The sequence below is a fragment of the Ictalurus punctatus genome, chromosome 3 (genome assembly GCF_001660625.3).
Source record: "Ictalurus punctatus breed USDA103 chromosome 3, Coco_2.0, whole genome shotgun sequence".
NCBI lineage: Eukaryota > Metazoa > Chordata > Actinopteri > Siluriformes > Ictaluridae > Ictalurus > Ictalurus punctatus.
The window spans coordinates 10081568-10097241 of record NC_030418.2 but is presented as its reverse complement, the minus strand read 5'-3'; the positions used below and the strand labels follow the sequence as shown (position 1 = coordinate 10097241).

The following is a 15674-nucleotide window of genomic DNA, read 5'->3' as shown; positions in this document are numbered from 1 at the left end:
ACTTACTACTTTATGTTGCAGATCCAACTGTATCTATTCCAGAAATAATACGCGTATTAAATGACTTTGGGAAATTTTCAGGGTATAAAATGAACCTACAAAAGCGTGAATGCTTACCCATAAACCAATCTGGCCAAAAGATAAAACAGACTGAAATACCTTTTCATTTGGAGGATTCAAAATTCAAATATCTGAGTTAATGTCACCCTTTCCTATTCTGCATTAATGGTGGCGAATTTTACACCCTTAATTTCATACATGAATTCAGCCTTTCAAAGATGGGCATCTCTACCATTATCCCCTCTTGGTAGAATAAACACGGTAAAAATGAACATTCTTCCAAAATTCCTCTACCTTTTTCAAACCATCCCTTTGTTTTTACCCAAATCTTTCTTTAAGAATATAGACCAATTAATCTCCTCTTTCATATGGGCAAGAAAAACTCCCAGGGTTTCCAAATTTTCACTTCAAAGGAGTCGACTAAGTGGTCTCATTGCCCTCATTGCTCTCATTGCCCAATTTCATGTATTATTATTGGGCGGCTAGTATTCAGAAACTGGTGCTCTGGGTGCAGGCCCCCTCTCTTCCATAGTGCCACTTTGCTTCTAAGTGTATTCACTTTGAAAAGTGCAAAGTATTTCAACCTCTCTCCCTGCTATGGTGTTCTCCTCCTTCCTATAGCCCTTTCACAACACACGGATAATCCAATAGTATGTACCTCTTTAAAAATTTTCTAACAGTTTCTCAGTCATTTTAAATCTATCTCGGCCTCAACCATGGCACCAATATGTAATAACCACCTCTTTCTCCCCCCTCCTTTACAGATTCCACATTCTCTTTGTGGGAAAAGAAGGGTCTGAAATGCTTTGAGGATCTTTTCATTAATAATGTGTTTGCAAACTTTTCTGAGTTGTCCTTGTCATTCAGTCTGCCTCCGTCTCACCTATTCCGTTTCTTTCAAATTAGGCATTGCGTCTCCTCCCTATTCTCTGGTTTTCCCTCCTTACCTACAAAGTCTGCATGGGAAGAGGTGTTCAAGCTGAATCCTCATAAGGGTGGCATTATCTCACGGATATATGCAACAATCTGGTCACAGGACGATTTTTACAATATCAAAACCATTAGTGCTTGGGAAGAGGAATTGGGCCTGGAACTTGAGGATGATTACTGGGGCAGAGTGTTAAATAATATACGTACCACCACGTCCTGTGCTAGACTTAGTTTCATACAATTTAAAGTGGTCCACAGAGCTCATATCTCTAGGAGTAAACTGTCTAAAATATATCCCAATGTTCCTGACATTGTGAAAAATGCTAACTTTCGCCCTGTAACCTGAGTCATATGTTTGCACTCTGTCCCAAACTGCAGAACTTTCGGAACTCTTTCTTTGAAACTATGTCGGACGTTCTTAAAATCAAATTGGATGTCTGTCCTGTAATTGCCATCTTTGGCGTTTCATCTCAGCCTCTGAACCATAAACAAGCTAGTGTTGTTGCCTTTGCATCGTTACTTGCTCGGCGCAGAATATTGTTGCCTTGGACCTCTCCACAACCCCCCTCTATATCAGTCTGGCTTAAAGACTTAATGTTCTTTTTAAAATTTGAAAAAATCAAGTACAACATCAGAGGCAGGGCTGACTCATTTTTGGGAAAATGGCAACAATTTATTACCTACTTCAATGATGTACGCACTCTGGAGGTGGATTGAGGAGAGGCAGACGGTAAACACTAATCATCTTACCTTTTTTTTTGTGTGTGTGTTTTTCTTTGAAAGTTTCTTATTGTTTTTTGGTTCCCCCTTTCTTTTGGTTTTGGCTGTGGTTGTTTTGTTGGGTGTGGTGTTATAATATGTAAAATGCAAATTTCCAATAAAAATTCTATGACCAAATGAGGCACTGTACACTTACATTATGCACTATGTCTTCTACCGTCTAGTGCAATGTTTCTCAACCGGGTGTCCGCGGAGCCCCTTGAATCTTGAAATGTTTTGATTCAATTTTAACTGTCCAATGTTAACATTATTAATGTTAAATATTAATAAAATAAACTAACATATAGAAATGACTGTTTAAATATATAGCGAGTATATATATATATATATATATATATATATATATATATATATATATATATATATATATATATATATATAGTGAGGGTGTCCTTGTGGATTGTTCAAAATATGCTACCAGTCCACAGCTCACAAAAGGTTGAGAACCACTGGTCAAGTGTATGAATTTTAGAAAGGTAGTATCATCTCAAAGGGAACACATTAGTTTTTTACTAACTGGAAATATAAGCCGCTTCCTAATCAGTGGTGCATGACGTCAGAGTCAATAACTTTCTTCAGGTTATTGTTTATGTCAACGTTACCTTTTATTCCAACCTGACCTCAGTCACCAGCAGACGGAGGAGTAATCGTCAAGTGACTGAGCAAGAAAGTGTGCGACACAAGTCCTTTAAGGCAGGGGTTCCCAAACTTTTCCAGGGCAAGGCCCCCCAAATGGCATTTGACCAAGGCCCCCCTTTTGCAAGATGTCTTTAAAACACATTAAAAATACAGACTTCTGAATATATCCCCCCTTTTTTATTATTAATAATTACATCTTTACATTACATTAGGAATTGAGAGTGTGTGTGTGTGTGTGTGTGTGTGTGTGTGTGTGTGTGTGTGTGTGTGTGTGTGTGTGTGTGTGTGTGTGTGCGTGGTTGTCTGAAAGTGAGAAAAAGAAAACATACTAGGGGGAGGGATGGGCAGACCAAATTGTTGAGTCCCCCCGGGCGCCCCCTGGAGGCCGCAGCCCCCACTTTGAAAACCACTGCTTTAAGGCAGGGGTGCATTTTATATTAAACACCCTGGAGAAGATCAAACTTTACAAAATGGAGTTTGTGTAGCACTGAAGCACGACAATCATGAACAAGCACAAACTTATGTTTGCATCCAAAATGCTCCATTGTGTGCAAGGGCTTGGGGAAACTGGTGCAAGTTGCTTAAAAGGTTTAGTTTAATTTAAGTTTATTGTCATTATATGGTGTATTTGTGCTCTTGCAGTGTAACTTCTGTCAAATATTATAACGGAAGTGATCTGTTAGTAACAAGGCCACGTTGCTTCTCACTCGCAGTGGGAGCGCAAGTAACATCTGTAATGTTTAATTAAAACACTATGAACAAAAGTAAAACAATATGCCTAAAAGCAGTGAATAACAGAAAACGCAAGGTACTGTGAAAGGGAGTTTTTATTATTAATTTGGGACTGTAGTCTAATTCAGTGCTTTTTGTGCATCCATAAAAAGTAATGCATAAATAATACATACATACATAAACATACAGTATCTCACAAAAGTGAGTACACTCCTCACATTTTTGTAAATATTTGATAACTTTTAATGTGACAACACTGAAGAAATGACACTTTGCTACAATGTAAAGTAGTGAGTGTACAGCTTGTGTAACAGTGTAAATTTTCTGTCTCCTCAAAACAACTCAACACAGCCATTAATGTCTAAACTGCTCGCAACAAAACTGAGTACACCCCTAAGTGAAAATGCCCAAATTGGGCCCAATTCGCGATTTTCCCTCCCCGGTGTCATATGACTTGTTAGTGTTACAAGGTCTCAGGTGTGAATGCAAGTGTGTTAAATTTGCTGTCATCGCTCTCACACTCCCTAATACTGGTCACTGGAAGTTCAACATGGCATCTCATGGCAAAGAACTCTGAGGATCTGAAAAAAAAAGAATTGTTGCTCTACATAAAGATGGCCTAGGCTATAAGAATATTTCCAAGACCCTGACACTGAGCTGCAGCACGGTGGCCAAGACCATACAGCGGTTTAACAGTACAGGTTCCACTCAGAACAGGCCTTGCCATGGTCGACCTAACAAGTTGAGTGCACATGCTCAGTGTCACGTCCAGAGGTTGTGTTTGGGAAATAGACGTGAGTGCTGCCAGCATTGCTGCAGAGGTTGAAGGGGTGGGGGGGTCAGCCTATCAGAGCGCAGACCATCCGCTGCACACTGCATCAAATTGGTCTGCATGGCTGTCGTCCCAGAACTCTTCTAAAGATGATGCACAAGAAAGACCGCAAACAGTTTGCTGAAGACAAGCAGACTAAGGACATGGATTACTGGAACTTTATCCTATGGTCTGATGAGACCAAGATAAACTTATTTGGTTCAGATGGTGTCAAGCGTGTTTGGCGGCAACCAGGTGAGGAGTACAAAGACAAGTGTGTCTTGCCTACAGTCAAGCATGGTGGTGGGAGTGTCATGGTCTGTGGCTGCATAAGTGCTGCCGGCACTGGGGAGCTACAGTTCATTGAGGGAACCATGAACGCCAACATATACTGTGACATACTGAAGCAGAGCATGATCAGTATGCAGTATTCCAGCATGATAACGACCCCAAACACCTCTCCAAGACAACCACTGCCTTGCTAAAGAAGCTGAGGGTGAAGGTGATGGACTGGCCAAGCATGTCTCCAGACCTAAACCCTATTGAGCATCTGTGGGGCATCCTCAAACGGAAGGTGGAGGAGCACAAGGTCTCCAACATCCACCAGCTCCGTGATGTCATCATGGAGGAGTGGAAGAGGACTCCAGCGGCAACCTGTGAAGCACTGGTGAACTCTATGCCCAAGAGGGTTAAGGCAGTGCTGGAAAATAATGGTTCCACCCAAAATATTGACACTTTGGTCCCAATTTGGACATTTTCACTTAGGGGTATACTCACTTTTGTTGCCAGCAGTTTAGACATTAATGGCTGTATGTTGAGTTATTTTGTGGGGACAGCAAATTTACACTGTTACACAAGCTGTACACTCACTACTTTACATTGTGGCAAAGTATCATTTCTTCAGTGTTGTCACAAGAAAAAATTATAATCAAATATTTACAAAAATGTGACGGGTGTACTCACTTTTGTGAGATACTGTACATATATACACACACACACACACATTACATATACACACACACATATATATATATATATATATATATATATATATATATATATATATATATATATATATATATATATAGATAGATAGATAGATAGATAGATAGATAGATAGATATAGATAGAGTATTGGATTCTTTTCAGTCTTATATAATTGGACAAACAGTTGTGTAAAATTTTTAGTCTGAAATTTATATCTGTAACATAAATTTGTAACACAAATTTATATTTGGATTTTATTTTAAATAAACAAAAAAAATAATACTGAAAGCCCCCCGACCCCATCCGATTAATCGAAAAAAATAAACGGCCAACTGATCGATTAGGAAAATAATTGTTAGTTGCAGCCCTATTCATAACCAGTAAAAAAAATATTAGCACAGCTGCATACACAACTGCTTCTTATTTTCACTGCCTAAATGACCTCTTAGCCAGGTTCAATATCTTGAATATAGTCAAAATTGTCTAGTAATTCCTATAATAGGATTACAATAAACCAAATATATGATCATTAAGCATATTTTAAGACATTCTTTACTTATTTCAAGCTTGAAATAGTCTTTTGTTTTGGGTTAATTTTAAGCATTTATTTCTGGAAAGAAACAAAGTTATCTGCTAAGAGAATAAGAAACTATAAAGTTTCAAAGGAATAAAAACATCTAAAAAAAAAAAAAAAAAAAACAGGCTAATAGTCATATTTAATTTATAATTGTCTTATGATAAATATTAGATAAAATGTACCCATATAAGATTTTTTTCAAACATATAATTTTTGCTGTGTACTTCTTACTTAATCCAAGAAAAATTGAGTAAATAAATAAATAAACACTGGTCAAAAGACAGAATCAGCTGACTGTAGCACCAAAATATAGGTCAAAGCCCCGGGAAGAATTGAGTCACGAACAGAATGGTTATTCATTTATGGCCACTAAGCAAAGTCAAGTTTTAATACAGTATTCTGACATGTTTGATCAATATTTACAACATATTCCAAATATAAACATATGGAAAGCACCATTGCTATATGATTTCAATAAATTAATTAGTTGTTTCATTGTTCAAAATCATTTATCAATTAAAGTGCTACTTTTTGCAGTTCAAAAAAAGAAAAGAAATGCTCAGCAATACTGAAATGTGCTTCTTGTCTCGGAGAAAACTCCACAACATAAATTAAACAGAAACTAGTTGGAACAGACGTTAAAACAGTTACATAGTTGTATTAAGTTTATCACCTCTGAGGTCAATGCAAAATGTTAACAATAAAAACCCTTACCCTTTCAGGTTTCTCCTCAATGGCAGTGGCTGGGGCAGGCACTTGAGCCAGTGCAACACGCAACAGGCAGTCAAACAGAGGAACAGCCAGGTCAGAGTTCACCACACCAGAGAGAGACAGCTGATCCTTCACCTCACACAGGGTGTCCTCTACAGACTGAAGTTATGGAGAGAGAGAGCAAAATATTAAGTTTGGTCAAAGTCTCCTATTAGAAAGCCAACAATAAGATTTGTCTAATGCAAAGTCTAATGTCTAATGCAGTTTAATAGAGTAAAATAATGGATAAATGCAAGTTTGCATTCTTGTGTTGTTTGTAATAAATTGTACATTAACTACCTGGAATGAGATGTTGGATTCAGCTTTCTGGAACACACACTTGGAACTGTGAAGACAGATGGGTAGAAGTGCTTCCAGCAGGCGTATACACTGTAAAGGCCACTCTTCTTCTAGCTTGTATGCTGGAACCTTGGTCTTTACCTCCATATGACCAGGACTCACGGAATTATTAAGGTCTAGCTGTTGTGTTTCATGTGTTCCAACTAGTATGTCCTCCAGAGCAGTCTGTACTGGTGCTAGGGCTGAAGAGTCTGAGTGTGGTGGGCTTGTGTTGCCCTTGCTGTCCCTCATTTCATTAGATTTGACTTCTTTGGTTTTCAAGTTAAGATTCTGAAGGACCATAGTCATGAGGCGACAGCACACATTCAGGCCACCTAATCTGAAGAGCTGTCTCTGGAACACTGGACTCTCCAGATATACCAAGTGGCATACAGACCACACATCTGCTGCTCGCTTTACCTGCTCCTTTGATGGCAGCGCCACACTATCTGGTAAGAGGAAAGGTAAGCGCCCACCCAGGGGTTCACTGGCTGTATTGTCATAGCCTGAGGTGTCCTCAAAGTCGTTAGCAGAGTCCCTATTGCAGTCAGCCTCCTTGCTTACACATAGGAAGGCCACACACAAAAAAAGATTAACAATGTTCAAATATGCTCCTCCATGGTTCCATCTGATTCCTGCACTCATACTGCTTCTGTCCCTCCAATTTAGACATGCCTCTTTTAGATCCTCATAGAATTTACTGAAACTCTGTGGACCATCATCTGTCCCTTGAGACTCTTGGTGTTCTGCTTTACCCAGCCCATGCAGTGCAGCATCTGTCTGATGATCAGAGCCAATTATAATCAATGTCTCAAACACCTTAAGTGCCGAAGGCCGAGTGGAGTCCAGATAGATCAACTCAGTCACCTGTATCAGCCCAGTACTGCTTAGGAACATGTCACGCACCACTGTGCTGTGGGCAGAAGGGATTAGAACCAATAAGAATAAAAGAGAATCAATTAGTAAATTAAGGACCTCACAACACTGTACATTGTAGTTTTATTTAGATAACAACCATGGTAACATTTTGTAGTGACTAGCCAAATATTTCACCCTATAGAAAAGTACATCAAGTCTATAGAAAACTTTAGCCCAATAAAACATATTTATGCTACACTTTATTTCATGGTCAGAGTAGAAAGAAACTGTCTTTTTTTTTTTTTTTTTTTTTTTTTTACAAAGCCGATCAATAAAAATCAGAGTGCTAGAACATGGTACAGAACAAGCATAAATGAAAGAACAAAGATGGCTGGACAACATACAGTAAAAATTTTGCCATTTTGATATTTCTTAAATATAATTTGCATTAAAACCTATGGTTTTGCCAAAATGTCTGCTCATTAAATTTAGTATCACTAATCTTACAAACTAAAGTCTCGGTGTGGTTTCAATTTCTAATTAATATTCATCAGGCCCAAAATAAATACAACAGAAGTATAAAGGAAAGTAAATCCTACCTTGACTTGAGTAAGTAGGGCAGCGCCTGAAGATAAACAAGCAGCACTTCCACAGGGAGGCAGTGGGTATGACAGCTACAGACCTGACTGCATATCTTGGACACACCTAATTTTTGAGCATGGTGGGCTAGCTCCACACCTCTCTGAAGCATAGGATAAAAAATGTAAGTGTACAGTTTCCACTGTATCACTGCATTTCCCTTTAAGCTCAGTTGGCATACATGACTGGCAATCTGCTTACTCAACTGCCAATCTTTACCAAAGACTATTTCCTGGTAAGCTTTTAAAGCATCCCATTCCCAAAGCATGTCTTCAGACACTGCACTTGGTAGAACAACTTGTGATTGAAAGGAGGAACAGGGAGACGTGGAGGAGGCCATCTCCTTTCCCAGCCCACAGTCTTGCAATGTCTTTTCAATACCAAGTTTCTGGCTGCTGTTCAAAATACAGATTTCGCAAGAGGTACATTTTGCCTTCTCTGAGGGTTGTTTCCCTCCCAGCTGTTCCAGCACAAGCCTACTAAGTACATTGAGAATATAGGACTGATAGCTACACAGCCCTGGGGCTTGAAATACTTGAAGCAGAGGAGTCACCACTGAATGTGGTTCCATACAGCAACAAATACCAACAGCTTGCACTCCAGCCAGCACCTGTAGCACGGCAGAGCCAGAGGGTGAGAGACGTTGGAGTAGTCGCAGACACTGGTGAGCACAGACAGCCAGAATGCAACAATGTTCAGGGTAGCACACTTGCCAATCATTACCCTCAGTTTTCTCCTCAAGGTTGTGTTGAGTTGCCTGCTTGAAGGCAGTGACAGGCAGTCCTGAGATGTCATGGTGATGGTGCAGCAATTGGGAATATTCACAGCGTCTGTGACGGCGCCGTGCACATGATGACTGGTGTAGTTGTTCTGATTTGGCCCTCTTCACTACACTGATTATCTTAAGGACACCAGAAATAATGCCATGCAATCGTTCCAAGACTTCACCACTCATCTCAGAATCACAAGTATTACCAATGGCTTCAAGATGAAGGCAAGTTTCCTCAAACAGCTCAAGGCCATGGTGCTGAACAAACTCATGAATTAGTTCAAGAGCCTGACCGAAAAAGAAAGGATTTGGGGCAGAGGCTTCTAAGCAGCCAAGCAAAAATTGAAGGACACCCTCAAGAAGTTCTGGCAGCAGCAGCGCTTGGTGATGGTAACTAGAAAAAGAAAAGTCTTCTTGCACCTCTTGTATAGTCTTTTTGGTTTGAGGAGCAAATACATTCACACCTGCTTTGATGGCTTGCCTATCAAGGCAGGTGCGAATCTTCAGGATGGCTCTGAGCAGATCACTTAGGCTTTGCCGCAAATTATTGGATAATACTTCACTCTGACCCATATCTACAGACATTAAATGCAGGATGGTGCGCAGTAACATTCTTTGAACAAGGGCAACTGGCTCCTTGGCCCAGCCTGCAGCTAGTTCATCAACCCCTTTCCGACCACTTCCCCCTCCCGGTCCACAGCAGTCATAGAACTCTGTCAGAATTTCAGTGAGCTTGGGAACAACACTAACAGTTAAGCAGGGGTTGTGATTGATAGTCATGTCAAATTTACATATTTTCTCCAGTAAGGACAATAAAACTTGACAGAGGTCAAATGGTGAATTTGAAATACCATTCAAAATAGAAAAGGCTGTAGGGTCAGTTAGCATTTCAGTATTGGGTGGCAGTGATTCAAAGTGCCTCGTGTAAGACCTGGACCTCTTAAAACTGCTCATGCCATCCACACAAGGATACTGCAATGGCTGCTGCAGAAGAATAACTAACTGGTGGTGCTGGTGACTAGCACGACTAGATGAACCAGGAAACCTGCGATGCTTGGACCATGTGTTTGCTGCTTTTTCATCCGAATTTGATTCAGAATCAGACGTGGATATCTGTGATTTGTACACATTGCTCACTGAATTTCTCTGAGCTGTCCTTCTTATATGCCGTGACTTCCAATTGTGAGAGAAGTGCTTTCCAGAGTTCTGTGCATCATAAATTTTCTGCTTTCCCACATTCAGAGTGGCAGCTTTTTCCTCTCGACAATGATGCATTTCCAGGAGTGGGGGCAGGGTGAAATCTACAAAGATTAAAAAAAAAAAATGCACAAATTGTTCATGAAATTTAGATTCTAATTCTACATTTCTGTTGAACAGCACTGGGCTATAAATGTGATCCGTGATGCATAACCTGAAACAGATCCTCTAAGTTTGATTAGTGAGCAACCTGATAATCTTGTTTAATCTGATTATTAGAATGTAGACTGTATGTATGCTTCTGGTGAAAAAAAGGCTGAACAAATATGGGAACTAATAAGGAAACAAGGTAAGAGGCACATGTTAGGACAGATTAGCATGCCAGCACTAAATACCTTAGATAAACAGAAACAGTCCAACTGAATTCCTTGGTTATATGGGATTTGTACAAGAGCTGCTAAACTATTAATGGAATCATTCTAATAATACTTCATTCAAAGACATTTCACATGTTTCCATAAGACATAAAATGCCTAAATGAATACTAACAATTATTTAAATGAGTACCAAATATTAAGATATAAATGAAAACCAAGTCAAGGACACCTACAAAGCAGAAATTATCTTTATCTAAATTAATCTTCTGTCTGATTATCTATGTGATGTGTATTTAGTTTAACTCCTGCTCAATTGAAATAAATGTACCACTGTGTTATGTTTTTTTTTGGTTATTTTACAAAACAAGAGCTCATGCTCAACTAGCAATCACAGACCTATACATGTGTTAAAATTAATTTAACAAGTAAGCAAGAGATAATTTTAGAGTGGATTGACACTAACCAGGGAACTTTTCTTCTCGGACAGGAATCTTCCACACTAGTGGTAGCAGCGATAACAAGAGTGTGAGCAGCTCTTCCCGACATGTCAGTTCCTACAGGGAAAACATAAAAAAAAAAACCTCCAGGCTTAAAAATGATATCTGCACATCCAGTTTGTATGCCAGGTCCAGGAAACACTAGTTGATGGTCAATATAAATAGGAGAATGCTATAGTTTAACAACCCCCCCTGCAAAAAAAAAAAAACTAACAAAAAAAACCCAAAAAAGACTTACATATGCAAGTTTACTTTTTAGTTCATTGTGCCTAGAGCAATTGGCACTCATCTCTTGAAGAAAAAGTAGACAGAATAATAAGTGATAAACAAACAACACAAATGCCCACTAACTACTTGACTACATTGAGATGGGTGTTTAGAGAGTGAAAGTGTGACCCTAAATATTGCTCCACCCTGGACATTCTGGCAAAGCATTCTTCACAGGGAGAAGAGAAGTGCATGCGTGAATTAAAAGTAAATATGGCAGGCTTCTGTTTCAGTTGCTTATGACTCCAGCTAAACCATCACCAAACTATGTTCACAACAATACTTAAAAAAAGAAAAAAATAGTATTAACCAAACATCCAAACATAGTTGTGCCTTAGTGCATGGCCTAAACACACTGCTCTTCTGTTTATGTATTATTAATGTGGTATAACATTTTCTCAATTGCTTAAGCACAATCTTCATATGAAAATCATTATTTTCTAAACATTGTGTGAAATACTCCACATCAACAGCTCATTTCATCACGAGTATACACATTTCTCATTGTGTTCACAGAATTTTAATGTTTAAGTCCATTTTTGTAAATGTTAAACACATTTGTCTTCACTTAACCCAGGAATGTATTGAGTATAAGTGGTGAAAAATGGATAACACTGATTTTTTCACATGTATTTATCCACATACTTATTTTTATAAATCCTTACATGCAGCTAACGGTCAAACTGAAAAACATACAAAATATTAGATAAACTGCAGTGTTCTGGTATTGCTCTGATCTGGTAATGTCAAACAAACTGATAGCGCAAGTGTGTTGTCTCATAATTTATAGCAACCCATCAGACATGCTCCAAAATTTAGCTTATAGGTGCAATTCCGGTACTACCAATTCTCAAAAACACATAAATCAGAAAGGGAAATTGTATTGGGCATGCTATAATTCCGGAATGTGGAACAGTTAGGAAACAACCCACTTGTGCAAGAGGAGGAAGAAGAACAGGCTTTATAATGCATGGTAGCTGGGTAAGGGTGAGAGGGGTAATTGCAGTACAGCTGCAACAACTAATCGATAAAATCGATAATAATCGACTATGAAAAACATTGTCAACGAATCTCATTATCGATTAGTTGGTCTGCGCACGGCACGGGGTACATTTACTGAAAACTCGCACCGGAGAGTAAATAATAAAGTTGTGTCCCAAATGACGTTCTATAAACTTACACAATGCACTACGTACTCTACCGTCTAGTTTGTGAATTTTAGAAAGGAAATAGTGTCTCAAATGGAACACGAGCCTTTTTTACTAACGAAGTATACATATTTACATATTTCATCGGTTCACCTAATTTACTGCTAGTGGCAGAAAAGCAGTTTTCACTTTTCAACAAGAAAAAGAAATCTAAAATATGGTAATATTAACCCCTCTGGAGTCTAAGGTATTGTTAAACATTACCATAGATTTAGTTTACCATATACCATGTTGTTGTTTATTTATTTATTTTTACTTCAAGTGTTTGGTTACCTCAAGTGTTTTTCAGCAGAACCTCAGCTTTTAGATAAAAAAAAATATTAGATGCTATATTGATGTAACTGGATCCAAATCCACAAAAAAAAGGAAAAATTACCTACGAAAAAAGTAAGTTTTTATTGAATAAATAAGCCAAACACCGTGAATATTACATTTTTCAGTAAATGTTTTTTTTTTCCCCTCAACATTTCAACCATAAGTCAAAACCAAATTAATTATTTCCAAATAAAACAGAGCAGGCAGAGGTATTTTTTCAGGATGTCATCTGCAAAAAGCTGTACACAATCAAATAGGCTATAAAATAGCCTATGTAAACATTGAGATGATGTGGGAGTGGTGTCCATCCATCCATTTTCTGTACTGCTTATCCTACACAGGGTCACAGGGAGCCGGGAGCCTGGAGCCTATACCAGGGTACTCGAGGCACATGATGTGGAGGTGGTGCACTCCATAGGGGATGTGAATTAGAATTTCACCCTAGAACTTCCTTTGAACCAACAACATACCTTGATATCCAAGGAAAACACATCATAAGCATTCTTCCAGGATACCTGGAGAATTGTATGTGATGCTATGGCTAGACATTCATTATGACCTCTGCTGAACTGTGCCACACTGAGGACTCCCTCTCTCTGATCTCTATTGATGCCATGGTTGGACTAAGCTTAAGACAGAGTAGGACCAACCAAAGAGTGACCATTGTAATGATAAAGCTTCTCGCTACACCTTTTTCAATGTTGGCATGGTAGTTCTGCTAGAATTAGTATGTTAGTAGATCCAATTTTTTGCCCACTTCAAATAGTAAGATCCCAAACAGCTGCCTAGAGTCATTGTTGGAGGTCTGCCATTAAGCTTCATTCCACTCTTCATCCAATTGTATATTGATTATTTTCACTTGCCATATATTTTGTATTATATTGATGAATACCTTTCTTCTTATTATTAAATGTTCTATGTTTTAAGTTTGTGTGTCTCTCGTCTAAAATCAATTTGATATAAATCAAATGTCCTTCAGATAATAATGACTGTTTCATATCTTGGTGATATAGCCAACTTAGCAGATTGTAAGAAACAACAAGAGCAGAATTGTAGTACAAAAGCCAAACTGACTTATAGGTTGGGAAAAGTGGACTTGGAATGTAGTAAACTAAAGAGGGAGTGTGCACATTTTAAGGATCTTCTAGGTAAAACTGATTTGCTACACAGGCCAGGTCAGTAAAAAAACATGAGGTAAAAACATGGGAAAATGAGGCATCTATCACTTCAACCAGTTGGGTATACCTAGAAAACCATGTTCCTTAACTGAGCACAGTGCTAGAGGAAGATGCCATGGGTTCTCCTCCTCTCACACCTCCCCTGACCATGGGTGCTAATCTGGGTGCTACAGTGGATGCTAATCTGGCAGTGTCGCCTGCCTATTCTGCTATTGGCAGAGAAGCCAATCCACATATAGTGGTGCTTGAAAGTTTGTGAACCCTTTAGAATTTTCTAAACTTCTGCATAAATATTAACTAAAACCAAATAAAATATAAAAGATAAAAAGAACCCAATTAAACAAATGAGATTAAAATATTACACATGGTCACTTATTTATTGAGGAAAATGATCCATTATTACATATCTGTGAATGGCAAAAGAATGTACCTGGTGTGACCCCATTGTGCAGCAGTAAATGCAACTATATGTTTCTGGTCAGCCCTGCACATCAGCCCTGATCAGCCCTGCACATCAGCTTAGAGGAACTTTAGCTCATTCCATAGTACAGAAAAGCTTCAACTCTGGGATGTTGGTGGATTTCCTCACACGAACTGCTTGGTTCAGGTCTTTCCACAACATTTCTATTGGATTAAGGTCAGGTTTCTGACTTGCCATTCCAAAACATTAACTTTATTATTCTTTAACCATTATGTGGTAGAATGACTTGTGTGTTCGTTATCTTGCTGCATGCCCCACATTCTCTTAAGATTCAGTTCATGGATAGATTTCTTTAGAATTTTCCTTTAGGATTTGCTGGTATAGTTCAGAATTCAATGTTCCATCAATGATGGCATGTTGTCCTGGCCAAGAGGCAGCAAAACAGGCCAAATCATGATACTATGACCAGCATGTTTCACAGAGGGGATAAGGCTCTTATGCTGGAATGCAATGTTTTCATTTCTCCAAACGTAATCCTTCCTTGCAACCCTGCTATGCACACCATTGTTGTTTAGTGTTTTCCTGATGGTGGACTCATGAACATAAACATTAGCTAATATAAGAGAGGCCTTTAGTTGCTTAGAAGTCACCCTTTCTCCTTTGTGACCTCGCAGACTATTACACATCTTGCTCTTGGAGTGATCGTTGTTGGTTGGCCACTCCTGGTGAGGGTAACAGTAGTACTGAATTTCCTCCATTTGTACATATTTTTTGGCATTATGGCCAAAGAGATAAAATTTGGTCTCATCAGACCATAAGACATCCCCATTGCTATTCTACCTTTTTTTTCCCCTTCATCTTCTTCTTCTACTACTTCTGGCTAGGTTATCTATGGTAGCCCATAAAAATGCCTGGTATAAAGGTAAAAAAATTGGAACACTGATTGAGGAGGGTCTAAGAAACATTCTGACCAAATTTGGGAAAAGTGCCGCCAACCCTCTAGCGCCCCATTGTATCAAATTTTGGCCTAATTTGGAAGTATGTTTATGGTCATAACTTTTGAACCATGTACCCAAAATTTAAGCGCCATTTATCCCTGGATTCCCTGGGTCAAGACGAGTCCACCCATCGGATTAAAAAAAAACAAACGAAAACATTTTCCCTACTCCTCCTACAAATTTTGTCCAATCAATCATCACTAAATCTGGCATCTACAGAGTAAGCCTCATAAAAGTTCTCAAGAGAATTTTGTTTACTCCAAACGGTTTGTCCGTAATGGGCCAACGAACCTAACAGGGAAGCTGCCAAACAGAACGTGAGGCTATATCTCAGCAATAACTTTG

General features: G+C 38.8%; 1 protein-coding gene across 8 annotated transcripts in view; it reads right to left on the bottom strand.

Annotated features, from left to right (window-relative positions):
• lyst (lysosomal trafficking regulator) overlaps positions 1 to 15674 on the bottom strand; it is a 227188-nt gene that overhangs the window by 155503 nt on the left and 56011 nt on the right. For all 8 annotated transcript variants that reach the window (XM_053679574.1, XM_053679575.1, XM_053679573.1 and 5 more), the window contains 4 exons: positions 10909 to 10999; positions 8063 to 10172; positions 6567 to 7518; positions 6231 to 6386 (listed from right to left, as the gene is read on the bottom strand). In XM_053679574.1, coding sequence (XP_053535549.1) covers positions 6231 to 6386; positions 6567 to 7518; positions 8063 to 10172; positions 10909 to 10999 — 3309 coding nt within the window. The remainder of the gene's footprint in view (positions 1 to 6230; positions 6387 to 6566; positions 7519 to 8062; positions 10173 to 10908; positions 11000 to 15674) is intronic.